At 46.6% G+C, this 19,302-nt stretch overlaps 1 protein-coding gene across 1 annotated transcript in view; it reads right to left on the bottom strand.

The window, feature by feature from the left end:
* Positions 1 to 19,302, bottom strand: part of LOC124275579 — a 37,839-nt gene that overhangs the window by 17,702 nt on the left and 835 nt on the right. The window contains exons 2-8 of the mRNA XM_046711171.1: positions 18,768 to 18,850; positions 17,392 to 17,543; positions 15,707 to 15,837; positions 15,413 to 15,548; positions 4,220 to 4,350; positions 1,409 to 1,548; positions 758 to 929 (exon numbers count right to left, since the gene is read on the bottom strand). Coding sequence (XP_046567127.1) covers positions 758 to 929; positions 1,409 to 1,548; positions 4,220 to 4,350; positions 15,413 to 15,548; positions 15,707 to 15,837; positions 17,392 to 17,543; positions 18,768 to 18,850 — 945 coding nt within the window. The remainder of the gene's footprint in view (positions 1 to 757; positions 930 to 1,408; positions 1,549 to 4,219; positions 4,351 to 15,412; positions 15,549 to 15,706; positions 15,838 to 17,391; positions 17,544 to 18,767; positions 18,851 to 19,302) is intronic.

The raw sequence follows: 19,302 nt of genomic DNA on the forward strand, positions 1-19,302 counted from the left end.
GGACGCCTAACCACGGAGGCGGTCCAACAGTCATGGTAAATCTGTCACACATACAGTTACTTTTCTGTGATGACTGGATCATGTCTACACACATTGTGTAATATATACACAACAAATTTAGTAAAGCACCTCCTGACATATCTCATGATTGAATTAGTGAGTGAGTGAGAGAGTTTAGTTTTACGCTGCACTCAGCAATATTCCAGCTATATGGCATCGGTCTGTAAATAATCGAGTCTGGACCAGACAATCCAGTGATCAACAGCATGAGCATCGATCTGCGCAATTGGGAACCGATGACATGTGTCAACCAAGTCTGTTAGTCACCTCTTACGACAAGCATAGTCGCCTTTTGTGGCAAGCATGGGTTGCTGAAGACCTATTCTACCCTGGATCTTCACGGGTCCATGATTGAATGAGACCCAATCATAACCCTTTGGAGCATATCTGGGACATGATCAGTCGTCGTGTGCAACAAAGGGATCCTCCTGTACAGAACCTTAATTAAGGCACTTAATTAAGTTCTTTGTGTATATTTGCCTCCAAGACTGAGATTAATATTACTATGATTATTGGTAACTATTAATCAATCTTTTAAAGACATGGTCCTTTTCCACAAACTGAGTTTCAGGCTATGACTGATGTAGGTCTATGTTAAAGTATTGGAGTAATAGGTGCATAGATAACTTCATGGAATCAGCCTTGGGTGACAAAACTCAAACTTCTCAACTAATAACACAATTATCTACAAACTTACTACAGATGGGGCCTCCAGCTACCATGACTGGTAGATGGTCTTGAATAACAAATGGCTGACCACCACCCTGGACAATACTCTGTGGCTGTGGCCACAACAGGTTCAGCTTCTCCTCCGTCACCACGGCTCGGAGCGGCGACATCATCAGGTCATCATACACATGGGGCTTTGGCTGGAGAACAAGCATTTTGTTTGTTTAACACAGCACTCCGTTATTTCCCAGCTTCAAGTCACTTCTCCTGACCAGGCTGCTGGGTCTATGTCTAATCCCCATGTAGTGGGTAGCAAGTAAACCACAGGTATTGGCTTTCAGTACAAGAGAGTGCTCAACAGTAATGACAACTTCAACAAGGCGTTCAGAAGTGGACTGACTGACTGACTGAGCCAAAGCTTTAACCACTAGGCTACCCCACCGCCCCTCAGAAGTGGAGTTCAAATATAATGATTTCTCTCATTTAAACATTGTCATAACTGATACATAATTTCTCTGTAATTTTTCAGAGATGACTTACAATTGCATCGTAAAGAATTCAGTGCATCAGTGAATTCTTGGCTCAGAATATCCTTATAATGTTTTAACAATTGTTATTTATCCCCAATATCTATTTCAGGGGAAAGCAAAAAGTCAAAATTCAAGATGATTTTGTATACCTTAAACGATGGCGAAGCGAGCTGTGGGACTGGGGACTCAACACCATTCGCGGCAGTACCGTTGACCATACCCCCATCTCCTGCACCCACACCACTCTCCACTGATGCCGAACTGTCCAATCTGGACAGTGGACTCTTCTCTGATAAATACAAGCACATCAGTTACAACCAATATGCTATACTTGCATGTGTGCCGATTTTTGTAAACAACACAAGTCTGCCTGTTAAAGACTTGGCAGATTCAAGAAGCACTCATCCTTGAGGACTATCATTGTTACAATAAGGTAGATGGCAAATTTGCAGTGGCTAAGGAAAATCAAAATTAACTTTTAAAGGGCCACTGATCCAGAGCAATTTCCGTGGACTGGTTGTTGCTTTTGTTATTGTTTTTCTCCCGCGAGTACCCGGATGAAATCCCAGAATTCATGACTGGTTCGTTACCTCTGCCGCGCAACCCTCATGTGCAATTAATAGTATAAGTATAGACTGATCAACAAAGATGAAATCTTTTTTACTTGTTGATCTTGATTTTCTTGAAAAATAATGTAGCCTGTGATGAATAATTTGGTTTCTTATAAAAAAGAAATTCACTTTGTTAAAATGTTGATTTTGATGTTAAATTTTGATTTCATAGTAATGTTGACTTTATAAAAATGTTACCGTAAATGGATGTAGAACTTGATTTAAGAAACAGTTTGACCTTGAATTTGGTGAGAAGACTGATATAATAGCATTGTTTGAAAGTAAGGCTAACTAAGTACATGGGGAGTCTTGGGGAGAGTAGTGAGGTTGGGTTCACTACTAGTCAATCTGAATGTTGTATTAAATGGCATTATTTTGATAACAAATGAAAACAATTTAAGTTTAACCATCTGCCAGTGGAAAAAAATGTTAGGACTGAAATAATGAAGTCAATATGTCTTTATATTTTGTCTTATAATCCTAATTAGTTTATTATCATATTTGTATGCATTTGGAAACTTAATAAAATGCACACCATCTGCTTATACTTAGTGAATTTATAACATGACTGTAATATCTAGACATCTTGTAGATTGCCGACGTGTATCATAAGTGCGACCTAGTGTATGTTGTCTGTCTCATTACACTTCACGGCCTAAAAAATGATTCTGTTGAATGTCATAACAAATAAGTAAAAATAAAATGCAAATATTAAACTTAAAACAGACTAAAGTTAGCAACAATATTAGGCTGTTACCTTGTTCGGGGAATGTATCCATCAATATCCACATAAAGGAATGAGATGCCATTCATCTGCAGCTGACAAAGAATCCTTTTCCATGTCATGTGTCTTTTAACAGTCTAATATGCGAAAAAGTGAACTACCGTTTCAGGTTTTTCACATTGGTGTATCCCATTGGTCACCCAAGATAGCACACCTGGCAATTAATTGCATGATGTCCGCAATCGTTTCAGGGTTTTCACATTGGTGTATCCCATTGGTCACCCAAGATAGCACACCTGGCAACTAATTGCATGATGTCCACCATTCTTTAAAAAAGTAATTAGCCAATAATTAGCAATCAATCGATGTATTGTCGGCTAATCCTTTGAAGGAAGGACGTTGTTTTTACAAAGAGACTTTACGACAGGGTGTATTCAGTATAGATTAGTAAATCTACATGCATAAACACTACCTTTTGACAAATCCGCTGTGCAGGATAAAAGCAATTAATCAATCAGCGTGTTATCAGTTAATCCTTTGACAGGGGTGGAAATAACTTTAAAATTGATAGTGTACTCCGGTACAGTGGCACATGTAAAGTCACTTGCCCTGATAATTTTCCCACTATACCGACCGTTTTCTTGCTGATTTTTTAAATAAACAACATAATTAACATTGGAAAGTCAACTGGACACCGGTACAGTGTGATATACAAATTTGCTTGCCCGACAGAAAAAAACACTGGACTCAGACGTCGGGCAATGGGTCATTTCCACCCGTTTGATCGATGTTTGTTTATTTATTATGATGAGTATTTACTCCAGACACAAGAAATGCCAAATGGGAACCTTCGTCGGGTAATCTGAGTGGTGTTATCACTAACTATACCTGTTATAGATTCATTAACTGACCACCAAGTGAATGATGACAAATAACATGTGCAGGTTTACCACCAAACAAGGGTTACAGCAAGAGAGTAGTAATCGCTGTATTGCATGCAAGTTGGATTGTCTGAAAAAGACCTTATGGGACGACACTGTTTTGAGGATACGAACGGATCGAACTTCATTGTTACATAAGAAATATATCTAAGCATTTGCTGTGTACTTAGTTAAAAACTGTATATGCCTAAGTAAAATTTCAGATTTTTTTAGCAATGGCAAAGTGGGGTTGTTTAGTTTATGGATTCAAATATATCAAATGTGTGTTTTTGACATCATAGCATACGAAATAGACATGATATTTTTACATGATTAAATATCGAGGTAAAAAAACACAGAAATAGGATCATATTGGATCAGTCACTATACCATCCAAACATTTGAAAATCTGAAAAAGCCTACACTGCTGGGATACTTTATTACAATCAGACAAGAACTACCGGGGATATTTTCAAATAACTGCATCTACCCTTCCTAATGTCCCACTGATTAGGTTGAAGAAATTCTGCCAAGGTGGACAGTAGCCCAGTCCCCGTGTCCGTCACGGTCGAGGGAGCAGGGGATGACCAGTTTGCAGCTAGGTTTCGTAACTAGACTGTTGGCTGGAAACATTAATCGCTCTGGATCAGTGGCCCTTTAACCCTATTACTTATATAGATCTGTCTGCTGTATCGATGTCTCTACCTATATGGTTGTTGAGCTCCTGCTGAGCAGCCTCGGATGATAGGGTACGTTTTCTGGGAGGCGTATTCATCAGCTGTTCAACCTTCTCAAGCCCTGAGGCCAACTCAAAAGCAGTCTTCCCAACATCAGGGCTGTAACAAACAGTGCAAGATGGCAATTTCACTCAAGGGAGGCAACTGGCAAATCAAACACATTGTCAACTGTCAAAGCATGAAAACAAATGCAGTCCATTTCCAAGTTTCAGTACCGTATATTACCGTAGATAAGCCGACCCCATAGATAAGCCGACCCCCTAGCTTGACCCTTGAAATGAGTGTCAAAATGGTATGTTTCGTATATAAGCCGACCCCCCGCGATGAGTCGCGGCCAACTCACACCACTAGACATCTGGCAGTCGGATGTAAAACGTACACAAGCCGACCCCACGCTATGGCCAGCTCACACCACAAGACATCTGGCAGTTGGATGTAAAACGTAAGTATGTTTGGTGAAAATAGTATCTAATAAAGATTATACTGACCATTATTCTAGAAACCTGTATTTGTTTTCTTTCTTATAATCCCAACGATCACTGTAAAACGTACACAAGCCGACCCTACACTATGGCCAGCTCACAACACAAGACATCTGGCAGTTGGATGTAAAACGTAAGTTCTTTCTTATAATCCCAACGATCACTGTTTGTATGCATCAACAACAAGACGCCATTTTGTGAAGTCAGTGCATGTAGAAATATGAACCCATGAGAAAACTTACCCACGGTAAATAAAACTGAAGTCATTTTTCATTCAAAACACTATATTACTGTTTCTGTGTTATATTTGTTGTAAGTCGACAATAATACAGAATGAATACAGTGATGAAAATAATTTGTACATTCATTGAACATTCACATCTACCGGTAATTTAGAAATCGTCCGCTGTGAAACCATCAAACTCTGTGTCGCTGTCTTCTCCAGCCAGTGCCTGCCAGGCCAATTCATCTGTGTTGTCATCATAATAGTCATCTAAGTTTTCACATCCAAGGACGTCATCTTCATCAGCTCTAGGATCATAGGTGATAAAATCTTCAAACAGCCTCGTCCTGTGATCCATCCATTGCATTCGAAATGCCACACTTTAGGAATGATTTTACAACCATGTCCTTTGGGATCTCATCCCAGGATTCCTTCACCAATTTGGCAACTTCAGGTAGAGGCTCTCTCCTCATGGCGTTTGATTTCGTGAAGGTATGATCCCCATCCACCATCCATTCAGCCCACTTCTTGCGAATGTTCAACTTAAAGGGTTTATTAAGTGACACGTCTAGTGGCTGTAAGAGAGACGTGCAGCCCCCAGGTATAACGGCCTGGTGTGTTTTATTCTCTACCAATTTCTTTTTCACAGACGCGCACAAATGGGCCCGGAACATGTCCCATACCAGGAGCGACTTGCATCCTCTGAGGCTACCTGGTTTCCAATTTGTGATAGATCATAGTTGATCGCCTTCCGTTCTTTAATCACGGATGCGTGGAATAAATCCACCTTAGTATTCACCTGATCCGGAAGTTTCTGGGCAATATGTGTCCTCTGCCTTAGTACCCGATTTCTCCTGTTCATGAAACGTGAACACCATGTTGAATACGCTTTAAATGACGAAGGCAAACTGAATTCTTCTATCTTGGCCTTGTATATTCTGCTCATATGCAAATGAGGCAGTGAACTACGCATGTAGTAAACAATAGTGCCCCACCCCCATCCCAAGTTTCATAAATACCTAGGGAGGGAGAGACATCAAATCCCATGAAACCACAGCAAAGCCTAGACTTCTAAGGAATAATGTGCAAAATTTAACCAAACCTGAAGAGGTTTTCAATTCTTTGAAGAGAGTCGTCCTTGGGGTACATATTATGCATTTTCTGGCTGAAAAATGTCCTGTGACAGTTGTATCAATGTTTTTTGAATAAAAAGATTGAACAATAAATAAACTCTTTTATTTATTATACGGCCCCTACCTCACGGAGTTACCTCCCTTAGCGCATGCGCACCAACTGGGTAGGCTCCTAGACCCGTATCATCATTCCTTCTGCTGAATATATCAGTGAACAGAATTGCGGGAGGCGGGAGGTTCTATTCTACCCAGGATCGACTCTCTTCAAAGAATTGAAAACCTCTTCAGGTTTGGTTAATTCTTTTCAGAGAGATCGCCCTTGGGGTACATATTATGCATAAACACAGACTCCCAAAGACCGAGGCCAGGGTGGAGGGAATTCTGTCCAAGCACACACAAATATAGCGATCGTATCATGGAAAAAAAATTGAACAGACGCCATAACACTCACCTGTCACTTGACCCAGTTTCGCCTCGCCGAGAGGCATGCTGGGAGGGGAACTGACAGGGAGGAAGTGTACTCAAAGACGACCTCCATTTAGCATAGGGAGACAACGACGGGTGCGAATGTCAACAAAGCCCCACCCACCATGTGTCTTAGTGAGCACCGTGGGGGAAATGTAAATACCGCCACATTCGACAAATAACTCCTGAGAGAATCGAAAGGGGGTACATGTAGTTAGCTCACAGTAGCAGATATGTCAATAATACGCAATTATTGTACAGCAGCGTCAATAAACAAACCAATAAACCAAGACTCACTCGGTCAGGGTGGCAGGACACTGTCCACTGGAGAGAACCGTACGGCCAAAGCTCGCACGATTACGGGAATGTGTATCGAGCTGGTAATGCCGTATAAACGTGCTTGGCCGGCTCCAAATAGCAGCAGAGCAGATCTCTTCAATGGGGAGTGCCGATGCAAAAGCTTTTGATGCGGCTACTGCCCTGACCGAAAGTGAGCCTTCAACCCCTCAGGGGAGGCTTGCCCTTAGCCTGATAAGCGCACAAATATATTTAAACTAGCCAGCGAGAAAGTCTGCTTGCTCGCTGGCACACCAGCCTTCCCGCCACCGTAACAACAGAACAGCTGGGTACCCGTGCACGGATTCCCTGCGCTTAGCTTGATATAGACTTTGAGCGCCTTAACGGACATCCAACGGGTGAGTGCTCGTGGAGTGGTCCCCGGCGTGCAAGGCTGGGTAAGAGTAGGAAGTTAGATAGGAGCTGTCACATGGAAGCGTGGATCGACCTTCGGGTCGGTAAGTATCTTGGAGGCTTAATACTGACACGATCCGCGGTGAAACACAGTCAGCACCGGTCGGACGACATAGCATGTAAATCGCCCGACCCTACGTCCAGATGTTACCGCCACCAGAAAACAGCTTTCCAAGTTAACAACTGAATGGAAATAGCCAATAGGTGTGAGAAAGTTGGACCGACAGCCAATCTAGCACAATTGACAAATCCTAAGGTGGACTGGTTCGCCTGAGCGCAGGTCGAATCCGTTCAGCGCCAGCAAGAAAGCGCCAGTACGAGAGGGTGCTGCCCCAGAAGAGCACCATCGACAGGGGTGTGAAAAGTGGAAATAGCGGTGGAGTAGCCACGCAATGGTCGGGCCGCCAGGCCTTCTTCCAAACGAGCTTGCAAAAACTCCAATACTGACTAAATCCGCAGAAAAGGGATCTGCAATGCCCCTATCTGAACACCAGCGCCGCATAGCGGGACCACCTATCCTCGTACTGAACGCTTGTCGAATCCCACCGAAGCCAGAATTGTGTCTGCAACTGCTGCAGGAATTCCAGCGTGCCTCGAGGTTAGACCTGACAGAGGCCAAGCCACCCACTGAATCCGTGGATTTGGTTGGGGCACTCTGCTCTGAGTAAAGGTAATAGAACAGGAGGCTGAGCCAGAAACCTGAGAATTACCGGAAACCAGCTCTGTGGACGGCCAAAGCGGTGCCAGTAGCACAAGCAGCCGAGCTGGCTGGGTGGACAGCTGTGAAAGGACACGGGAATGAGTGGTAACGGGGAACGCCCAGAGCACTTTGCCCGTCCAATCCAGCAGGAAGGCGTCGGCAGCCAACGCCCTGGGTCCGGTATCCGAGAGCAGAACACGGGTGTCTGATGCAAACAGATCCACCTGGAACGACCCGTACAACTGGGAGATTACTCTGAAAATCTGCCTGTCAAGCATCCACTGCAAGGGCCAGGATCCGCGAGAGAGCGCGATCTGCTCGCGACGCTCTCCAGCCCCGGAGATAAACAGGGAGTACCTGACAGTCGCACTGATCGCACCAGAGGAGAAAGTCCCACGCCTCCCGGAGGAGCTCTGGGGACACCGTGCCTCCCTGCTTCAGGATGTACGACATGGCCGTCTGGTTGTCCAACTGAAGACGGACTACCTGGCCACGGACATGCTCTCTGAAGCCGAATACCAACCGCACAGCTCTCAGTTCCAACACGCTGATGTGAAGGTGGGCTTCGCTTTGGACCAGAGTCCGGACGACAGACTGCCCAGAACACCCCCAGCCCGTGAGGGACGATCGGTCTGAACTGTGAGAGCTGGCGTCGGGATTTCCAAGGGGATCCCCCTGGTGAGATTCCCGACATTTGTCCACCACTGAAGGTGAGGTGTCAACCACTCGGGGACTGTGAGACTGCGCTCCAGATCCTCCACAGCCGAGCCAAAGCTTGCTGTATAGGACGCATCCTCAACCGCGCCCGCCACACTACAGAGATCGTCGCCGCCATATGGCCCAGTAGACGGAGCCAAGTCCGTGCTGGTGCCTGGGGCTGGGAGAGGAACGAAGATACCATCTCCCAACTCTGGTGATCCGGGTCGGGCGACAAGGAAACGAGATCCTTGTTCGCTTGAATCGCGCCCAAGAAAACCAAGTCCTGGGTGGGTACCAGGTCGGATTTCTTGAGGTTGATGATCCACCCCAGTCGAAGTTAGAATGTCTATCACTGTGTGAGTAGCATCTTGACTCGCTGGCTGAGTTAGTGATCCGAGCAACCAGTCGCCTAGGTAAGGGTAATAACGCCTTCCTTGCTAACAAAGCTAGGGTAGCTGGGACTAACATGAGCTTGGTGAACACCCTTGGGGCAGTCGATGTGCCGAAGGGGAGCACCCTGAATTGGTAATACATCCCGTCGTAAGAGAACCGAAGGTACTACTTGAACGATGGATGTATTGGTACATGCAGACACGCATCCTTTAGGTCGATTGACGTGAGCCAATCGCCGGGCTGAACAGATGAGATCACCGAGCGCAGTGTCTCCATCTTGAAGAATGGTACTTCTAGCATGCGATTCAACCCCTTGAGGTTGAGAATCGGACGGAACCCGCCGTCTTTCTTCGGGATGAGGAAGTACGTGGAGTAAAATCCCGCCTGTTCCTCTCCCAGTGGAATGCGCTCGATTGCGGACTTGTCCAGCAGAGCCTGAACTTCGTCGCTCAATATGTCCGCCCTGGCTTGACATGACGGCACCGGAGTGCGACGTATGCCGGCGAAGTCGGGCGGACCTCGCCTCCACAGTGGTAAATGGCCTATGCTGACCGTGGCCAGCACCCAAGCGTTGTTGGTAGCCTTCTCCCATTCCGGCAGGAATAGAGAGAGGCGGCCTCCCACTGGGATATGGGGTAGGAGCTGCGTCGCGGACCCTAGTAGCGAGCTGACTGGGTGTGACACACGGCTTGAGCGGCAGCCTGATGGGTTAACGGGAGGTCGGGCAGACCTCCCGCCGCTGGTGGCTGGGAGCTAGTCGAGGACTGCTCCTTGCCCCTACCCTTGGCGGACCTGCTCCTCCGCCGCACTCCCTACCAGCGGCCGGCCAGCCGGCAGACTCGGGTGTAGGCTGCACCCGGGCGGAGGAAGGTGGAACGGAGCTGGGCGAGACACCAGCTGGTGCTCAACAAGGCCTTAGAATCCTTGAAGGAGGTCGCTGCAGCTGCAGCCTCCCGTATGACCTGCTGGGCCCCTGGAAAGAGGGTCGCTCCCAGACGGAAAGGGAGGGCCAGCAAGGTCTGCTGCGTCGCTGCCGAGTACCTAGACGTCGACAGCCACAGCTTGCGCATCCCCATGACTGCGCACATCACCGTCGACGCTGCAGACCGCAAAGAGTCGCTGCGCAGGTGTGCCTGAACTTCCGAGAGCTGACGGAGCAGCACGACATGCGGCGAAACGTCGCCAGCATGCCCCTCCGCCTCCAGGGCCGACCTCTGAATCGAGGAGAGGTAGGCCTCGTGGACCACCACCCGCACCTGCTGCATCGCGTTCCGGTAGACCTCCTCGTAGGGCCGGTACGCGTGCAGCAGGGGGGGGCCCGCGAGGGCAAAAGGTGGAGTGAGGCGCCTTGCCAAGCAGCCGGAGCTGCTCCGAGGAAGCCGAGCCTCCCCAGGGCGCACGGAAGTGAACACGCACTCGTCAACGATGGGAACTACGAACAGGGAGTCCTCCCTAAGCTGGTAGCGCCGCACGAGATCCGGCAAGTCGAACCGGACTCGGGCACCAGACAAGAGGGGATCAACCACGTCCGAGACCAACGAAGGCAAAATGCGGAGCTGCATCTGCGAGGGTTGCCGAGGGGCAAACGCCTCGCCAGGCAAGCGGAACTCAGCCGAGTCCACGCAACCCACAGGCACCGCGGCTTGGGGTAGGCCCTCGGCAATTCTTTGCCGGACCTCCCGCAGAGCCGAAGCAAAACGGAAGCCTCCGTCATGCTCCTCAACCTCCCCAAGCTCCATCGCCTTGGCGCCCGAGCCCGAGTCAGAGGCTGGGTCTCCTCCGAAAGAGGACCCTAACCCCGACCCGGTGGGCTGCCTAACGCTAGGAAGCACAGAAAGGGAAGAGCAGACAGACTGCTCCACGTCGGTCCCGAGACGCTGGAGGCAGGCCAGGCAGAACTGGTGCCTCCGCTCTCATGGGGCGGGAGGGCGCAGGGACCGGAACACCAGGAATACTCAACGGTCCCTGCGCCAACTCCGAGAGGGGGACTGGGAGCACCTCCCCCTCCGGGGCAGCCGAGAGGCGCCCAGACCCGAAGCCAGAGGCAACGGGTCTACAGATGGCTCAAGGCTGAGGGATCGAGCCGAGCCCGGCGATCCCACCCCCTGACTCTCCGCCCCCCGTCCGGAGTGAGCGAGGAACTCCTGGCGGAGACCTCCAACAGACTCACGAACGAGGGACTTCACAGAGTCCATATGCTGCTGAAACAATTTGTCCATTAGTGTCATATCAAAACCACCAGTACTAGCGGGAGAGGGGGTTTGGCCTCGGAATTTTTTTCCCTTACGCTTAGACTTAGACGGGGGAACCTGCGTCAGTTCCCCACCCGCCTCTCGCATTTCTTTATAGAATAGCGTGTCCACCGCCCTCCGCTTTTGGGCCCGGGGGGAAAACCCAAGACATATTGTACATGTGTCCGCGTCATGGCCAGTCTTCTCTAGACAGGCGACGCACATGTCATGCCCGTCGGCCCGTGGAATACTCTGTCCACAGACCGAACAGGATGAAAAGGCCTGAAAGCAAACACGCAAGCATGTAGCTAACGGCGGACAGCAGCATATATACACGTAGAAAACATTGAAAAATACGTGAAGGCTACCACGGAAAGTAATAGTTGGTTCAATACGCAATATTACGACCACATGGCACGCTAAACTTCCCGCCATGGCAGAGCAACACATGCGTAAACCACGGGAAAGTTCGCGTATTAGAATTAATACAAAGTCACAATTATGAAACAACCAACTGTAAAGCTTTACTGTTCCTTTCATGAGCAAATAAAGACCATACATACAGGTGGTGTCTGAGACATATTCAATTTCTGGTTCGTCAGAAAGTTCAGCTGCGTCCGGCTCATGAAGTATTCAACATACGTCTGTTCATGGCAGTGACAGCAGAAGGAATGATGATACGGGTCTAGGAGCCTACCCAGTTGGTGCGCATGCGCTAAGGGAGGTAACTCCGTGAGGTAGGGGCGGTATAATAAATAAAAGAGTTTATTTATTGTTCAATCTTTTTATTCAAAAAACATTGATACAACTGTCACAGGACATTTTTCAGCCGGAAAATGCATAATATGTACCCCAAGGACGATCTCTCTGAAAAAGAATGATATATGGGGGGAACAAACCATCACCATAAAAAAACCAACACCAAGTAAGGGTAAAAAGGGAAGGAAAGTTGACCGCAAACCTGCCACGACCTGTTACGACTCTGCCCACTGGAGAGAACTGACTGACTGAACCGAGCACGCTCACTGGAGTGTCTGTCAAGTTGATAATGCCGGATGAACGTACTCGGCCGACTCCAGATAGCCACAGAGCAGATCTCCTCAATAGGCAGAGCCACAGCATAAGCCTTAGATGTGGCTACTGCTCTAACCGAATGAGTTTTAAGCCAGTAGCTGGTGTTAACCCTTTCTGTGTATAGCTTGTACAAAAGGTAGAGACAAGCCACCTAGATATGGTCTGCTTGTTCGCCAGAATACCAGCCTTACCTCCACCGTAACAGCAAAACAATTGGTTATCTCTCTGGATAGCCAATGTCTGCTTGTTATAAGCCTTGAGGGTCCTACACACATCTAAGACGAGAGCATGCCGAAGAGAGGTACCCGGTGGGGACGGCTGAGGGAAGGCTGGAAACTCAATAGGCGTCGTGACATGAAAGGCGCTGTCTCTCTTAGGACAGTAAGTATCCGGCAACCTAATGCTAACTCTGTCTTTATGGAAAACAGTTAGCTGGGGGTCGGCCGACATTGCATGAATGTCGCCTACTCGCCTGCCGGAGGTTACCGCCACAAGAAAAGCTGCCATCCACGTCAACAGCAGGAGGGAAAGAGCCGACCGATCGTAAAAGAGAGAACGATTGACAAGTCCAACAGGGGACTGATCCGCCGACCAGCCGGACGGATTCTGTCCAAACCTGCTAAAAAACGCTGTACAAGAGGGTGCTGCTCCAAGAGTGCAGCGTCGACAGTTATATGAAACGCTGAAATAGCCGTTGAGTAACCTGGAACAGTTGAAGCGGCTAGCCCTGCTTCCAACCGAGACTGGAGGAACTCAAGCACCGTGACTAGATCTGCAGAAAAGGGATCAAGAATCCCCCTGCCGACACACCAGCCATATAGCAGGCCCATTTATCCTCATATTGCACGTTTGTCGAATCCCTCCGTGAAGCCAAAATTGTGTTTGCAACTGATGCAGGAATTCTGCTCGCATGGAGGCGATTCCGGACAGTGGCCATGCCACCCACTGAATCCAGGGATTCAGGTGTGGTGCTCCGTTCTGGGATAGAAGGTCCGGTTGAAAGGGTAATAGTACAGGAGGCTGAGCCAGAAACCTGAGAATTACCGTCCACCACCGCAAGTGAGGGGTTAACCAGTCGGGCCTCACGAGAACCTTCTCTTAGCTCTCTGAATTGGACCACAGCTGAACCACTGCCTGCTGTAGGTCTCATCCTCAGACGTGCACGCCACACCACATCCACAGTCACGCTATGTTGCCTAGCAACTGGAGCCACGCCCGAGCTGAAGCCGTGGGAGTCCCAAGAAACTGTAAAACAGTTCTCTGAACTTTGGCACTGCGGTCCTGAGACAGGGAAACAATCCCCGTCTCTGTATTGAATCTCGCTCCCAAACAAACCAGATCCTGTGTTGGAACGAGTTCTGATTTCTTGAGATTCATGATCCATCCCAGCCGTATGAGAATATCCATCACGTGATGTGTGGTATTCCTGCTCAACTGCTTGCCTAACGCCCGGAGCAGCCAGTCGTCGAGGTACGGGTGACAAAACCTGCCCTCTGACCTGGCTAACTGAGCTAGGATTAACATGAGTTTGGCGAACACCCTTGGCACCATGGAGATGCCGAAGGGGAGCACACAAAACTGGTAGCACTTCCCGTCGAAGGAGAAACAAAGGTACTTCTTGAAGTTGGGGTGCATTGGTACATGTAGGTAAGCATCTTTGAGATCGATTGACGCGAGCCAATCCCCTGTCTCGATGGAGGTAATCACTGAGCGCAGTGTCTCCATCCTGAAAGACGTCACTTCTATCATTTTGTTCAGCCCTTTTAGATTGAGTATGGCTCTGAACCCCCCGTCCTTCTTGGTCACTATGAAATACGTGGAGTAAAATCCCTCGTTGTCGTGACCTTCCGGAACCACCTCGATGGCTGCCTTGTCCAGAAGAGACTGGACCTCGGCACGGAGAATGTCCGCTTTTTCCCGGGAGATGGGCACAGGAGTGTGCCGCACCCCGGTGAATGGTGGCGGACCTCACTTCCACTGTGGCATATGGCCATCCCTGAGTGTGGACAGGACTTTCACACATTCCGGGAGGAAGAGTGTAAGCCGGCCGCCTACAGGGACGTGTGGCATGAGGCAGTGCACTCCCACAGTCGGCAAGTCTCCTCTTGCGTGTGTTGGGAGGCAACAAGGGCGTCCGAGGGAGATTTAACGGGAAGCTGGGGCTGGCTTCCCCTTTCCCCGAAAAGACTACTGCGCAGCTGCAGCCTTTCCCTTGCCTCCTGCTCTTCTTAACCTGCAGTGGACCAGTCCACTTTGCAGGCTCCTTCTCCGACGCAGTGTGAGGGGTTGCTCTAGTAAGGGCTTAGAGTCCTTAAAAGTGCTTAACGCCTCGGCAGCCTCGCGCACTACTTTCAATGCCCCAGGGAAAAGGGTGGAACCCGTAGTGTAAGGCAGAGAAAGTAGCGCCTGCCGACTGGCTGGCGAATAGCGCGCAACCGACAGCCACAAATGGCGCAGGCCCACGACAGTGCCTATCATCATGCTAGCACAACAGCGGATACTGTCACATGCAAGATGTGAATGGACGTCTGTCAACTGCTTCGCCAACGAGGGGGATGACGCGTCATCCCCACATGCTCCCTGATCTACCAGTTCCCCCTGCAATGCAGATAGGTATGCTGAGTAGACTGCCACCCGTAACTGCTGAGCTGCCGTCCTATACTGCTCTATATAGAGAGCGATAGGCCGACTTCAGAGCTGGGGCGTTGGCAGGGAATGGTGGCAGCATACCGATACAGACGAACGACACCATGGAAAGTGAGGTACGAGGTTAGCACCTAGAGTTACCTGTTCTTGGCGGACGGGTCCATTCTGGGTTACGTAGGGGTGGTCGAACAAGACAAAAACATTGTTTTTTGTTTTGTAAATATTTTATTCAAAATATAGCTACAAGTGTCATAGGGATTAAAAATGGACATTTTAATGCTTATATGTACCCCAAGGAGGATCTCTCATGAAAAAGAATGATAAATATAACTGCCTGTCAATGTTGTATGTAACCTACAGCTTACCCTTTTTTCACTGTGAGGGATGGGTCAGCCCCATAGCTGAGAAGCACAGATATGATGGATATGTCTCCTCTCCTCACTGCTTCATGGAGTGGGGAGCGGCCTTCTGCATTTACAGAATTGGGGTTAGCTCCACGGGCTGTAAGAAAACGAAATTCATTAGAAGACAACCAACTCCTCCTACCTAGTGTGCAAAGGTGTGTAGGAAAGCTTCAATTCAACACACAAAATTACAAAGAAATGTCAAACTGCTCAGCTTGACTTAAAAAGTATTTGACAAAAGCCTTTGTTTCTCACTTGAAAGACACTGCACCATGTCGACGGTGCTGTATGTGACGGCCCAGTGCAGCGGCGTGTTCTGCGTGGTAGCTGTGTCATTCAAGTTCACGTCCACTCCTCCAGCCAAAAGTTGGCATACTCTCCCCAGGCTAAAACGATACATCAGAAAATCTGCTCATAACTCAAACTCAGTTAGCATGGTTAGTGGGGGAGTTAAGTTTCATCAACAATATGTTTTAAGCTTAAGAAATATGAGCAACATATAAGAAATACTTCGGCCACATTAAAGAAATATTTCAGCAACATATGACCAGTGACATTATTCTAACACTCCTCATGTGCAGAATCGACCTCTCTCTCAGATGTTTAAGACTACACCCTGGCACATTTTGTGGTCAAAATTCCATCCTAGATCAGTTTGTACCCTTGGTTACTCATACAAACTTTAAAAGACATGAAGTAGTGCTAAACATTCTGTAGAGGGTAATGTCCGAGTAACTCTCCATTCCTTAAAAATAATGGAGCCGAGGCCCTGGAGGGGCCGGGGCACATTATTTTTAAGGAATGGAGAGTTATGAGGATATTACCCTACTTAAATTACATTCAAAGTATTGGGAATATTTCTATTATCAAAATTAAATGTGAAAACGACAAAATGAAGGCTTTAATTTAAAACTGGTACACATCGCTCCATTTCTGAAAAGTAATGGAGCGAGCAACAATGGAATGACATCACAAATGTAATTTAATAACAGTAAAGAAACTTTGCACTAATTTACTTTGGAGACAAATATATGGAATTAGATTTGTTGAGGCAAACAGAGAAAGCTTCATTTTTGAAGAAATAATATTAAGTGAGCATCATTAAACATTGTATGCTAAAAACTCCTATACCACCCAAAATTAAGAATGGATGTAAACAGTGTCTACTGCAAGTCCCATTGGATGAAAATGATGTCAACTACTTTCATTGAAACATGTGACTTGGGCATATATCTGTGAAATATATATCTGTTCTAATATAATACAATCTAACTATCTATTTTGCATTATTAATGTTCACTTTACTGAAGGACTTTGGGTGTTTCCCCTTCAGACTTTACCAAACGGTAACACACAGACATTATACTTGTTTTGCTGTTGGTACAGTCACTATGAGACCTCTTTAATGCCAGGGACTCCAAACATTTGTAGGTACAGAGGCCTGTGGTCCATTGCACATAGCAATCTTAGCACTAAGACAATCACAACTACTGTAAACGTATTATGTTTCGCGCAGGTTTTATTTTATTTTTAGAAGTTAATTCGTCAGATCGTCAGAATTCGGAACATAAGACTGATGTGTTTTTCATCTCTTCCGTGAGTAAACGGATTACTGTGTACTAGTATATCGCACAGATAGGGATTTCCTGTGAGTAAGCAATAAACGCCGCCTGACAGGTTAAGCCACTCTGTTTGTTTTCACTGCTATTAGTGGCGGCCAAAGAGACAGCTGGCAGTTCCAGCAATTACTGATTGCGCGAATAATTGACCGTGCGATGTAGTCTAAACTGTCAATTCCGCGAAAATTGCACCACGCGAAAATAAGTACGTTTACAGTATTACCGGTATACCTGTATTTAAGATCGTCTTATGAGTCACATCTGTAAAATCACTTTTTGAAAATGTAAATCCCTAGTGTGCTGTGGTTTTACGAGACTTACTTTGACTGAGCTGTTGACTGCAGTAACTCTTCATTGTACACCAACTTTATCTGGTCATTAGCGAGGTCCAGTGGTAGTTTGCCTTCACTGTTCTGTATACCGGGATCGGCGCCATTTGACAGCAGGGCACGGACTATGTCAGCTTTGTTAGCCTGGGGAACATCAACCAAGTGCCAATCATCTCAACCGAACATATCAAATGTTGCTGATGTAGCTCAATTTCTGAGCCCTGTGCTGGGATTCGAACCACGGACCTTCTGATCTGAAGTCTGCCGCCTTGTCCACATGACCAAAGAGGTTAACCCATGTCAGCAAGCTGACAAGGTAAGGATGTCACATATTGGATGACTCCTAGCCCTGCTACACTAGCTAAACATACATTAGACAAAGAGATGGAATATAAGACTTTTGAGCACTGAAAACAACCAATAGGTAGGAATGAGAATTGTAAATTAAAACTACTGCGCAAATTATTGGAGTACACAGCCTCTGCATTGCAGTAAGTAACAGTATATATTGCAAACAAGAAGCTGGTACCTGACAAGACGTTCCTCTACGTGACATTTAGTACCAAGGATTGGGAAAAAACAGGGGCCATGGGCCATTTTGCACATTTGAAAAAAAAATGGCCCCTTAAATTTTGAAGTTTACTATTGATACAAGGGCAGTGGCCCATTCTAAATTCAAAAAATGGCTAATAATCCTGAAAATGGCCCATTGTCAAAGTTCTCTTTCCCAATCCCTGCAGTACCCTTCTGTACAAGCAGTTAGGCTACATCCTACCAAATTATCAGCTCTGTTTTACTTAGTATGAATGTTTCAGTGTCAGAGAAGAACATGCCTACATATTTTCTTCAAATGAAGAATAGTTTTTTTTCAATTAAACACCACCTCCCAGTCCCATTCCATGAACATCTAAGTCAAACCTTGATTAAAGACATCTTTAGTTTCAGTTTGGTACTTTGGTTTCTGAGGTTATTCTCAAATAGAAAGTCTGTGCATTTGTTAATGCCAATCTATTCAATCACTTAACCATAGTAAAACTTTGTTCCTTTAGGGTTACCATAGCTCTTCCCCCTCATACATATGATGACTTGTCACATGTTCTACTACAAACACTGGATATATCCAGCAGCCCAACTTCTGACATGCTGTTCTGCAGAAGTTAACAGCTTATGAATGGAGACAAGCAAAACCACTGCTTGGTTTGCATCTAAATTTTATCACTTGAAATCAGTGTTAATTCAGGCATCCATTGAAGATTAATTCTGAAATATATTACTGTCATGTATTTGTTGATTACTCAATATCATTTAAACTGCTGTTGGCTAGAAACCGTTTAGACAAAGGATTACAAAATTCCCATGGTGGTTTACCTTGGTAGCATAGTGAAGTAAGGTCCCACTCTCCAGTTGAGGCTCATTGAGTACATGCTGCAGTAAGTCTTCATCAGATGGGCCTATAAATACATATAACATGAACTTACAGGGATTTTACTGGACTTGCTTGGAGGCCTTATTTCAGACAGAAGTCTGCAGCAAATGCAAAAACATAATTCCAAATTGTCATTAAAGGCACTATATCACACCACACTTCTCTAAAAATATATCATGTATTTCTCTCAATAATACTATCAGCCCTCAGGGAAGCTACCATATAATTTATTCACAAAAGAAACACAGATTTAGCATACAATATTAAATTAAAATGTTCAACGAATTAATGCAATTTTAATAAACCTGCCGAACATTATTTCAAACGAACCCCATAGTTATGTCTCTTTATGAATATCCTATGCACAACTTGCGATTGAAACCAGTTTGGCAAACACTGATAACACTGTGTGCGACAGTTTTCTATGTACGGAGCAACTGTTTACAAATTACATATATGGCAAGTGTTCCCTGTTTG

Source organism: Haliotis rubra, unplaced genomic scaffold, assembly GCF_003918875.1.
Source record: "Haliotis rubra isolate DU_JTF1 unplaced genomic scaffold, ASM391887v1 Scf20, whole genome shotgun sequence".
NCBI lineage: Eukaryota > Metazoa > Mollusca > Gastropoda > Lepetellida > Haliotidae > Haliotis > Haliotis rubra.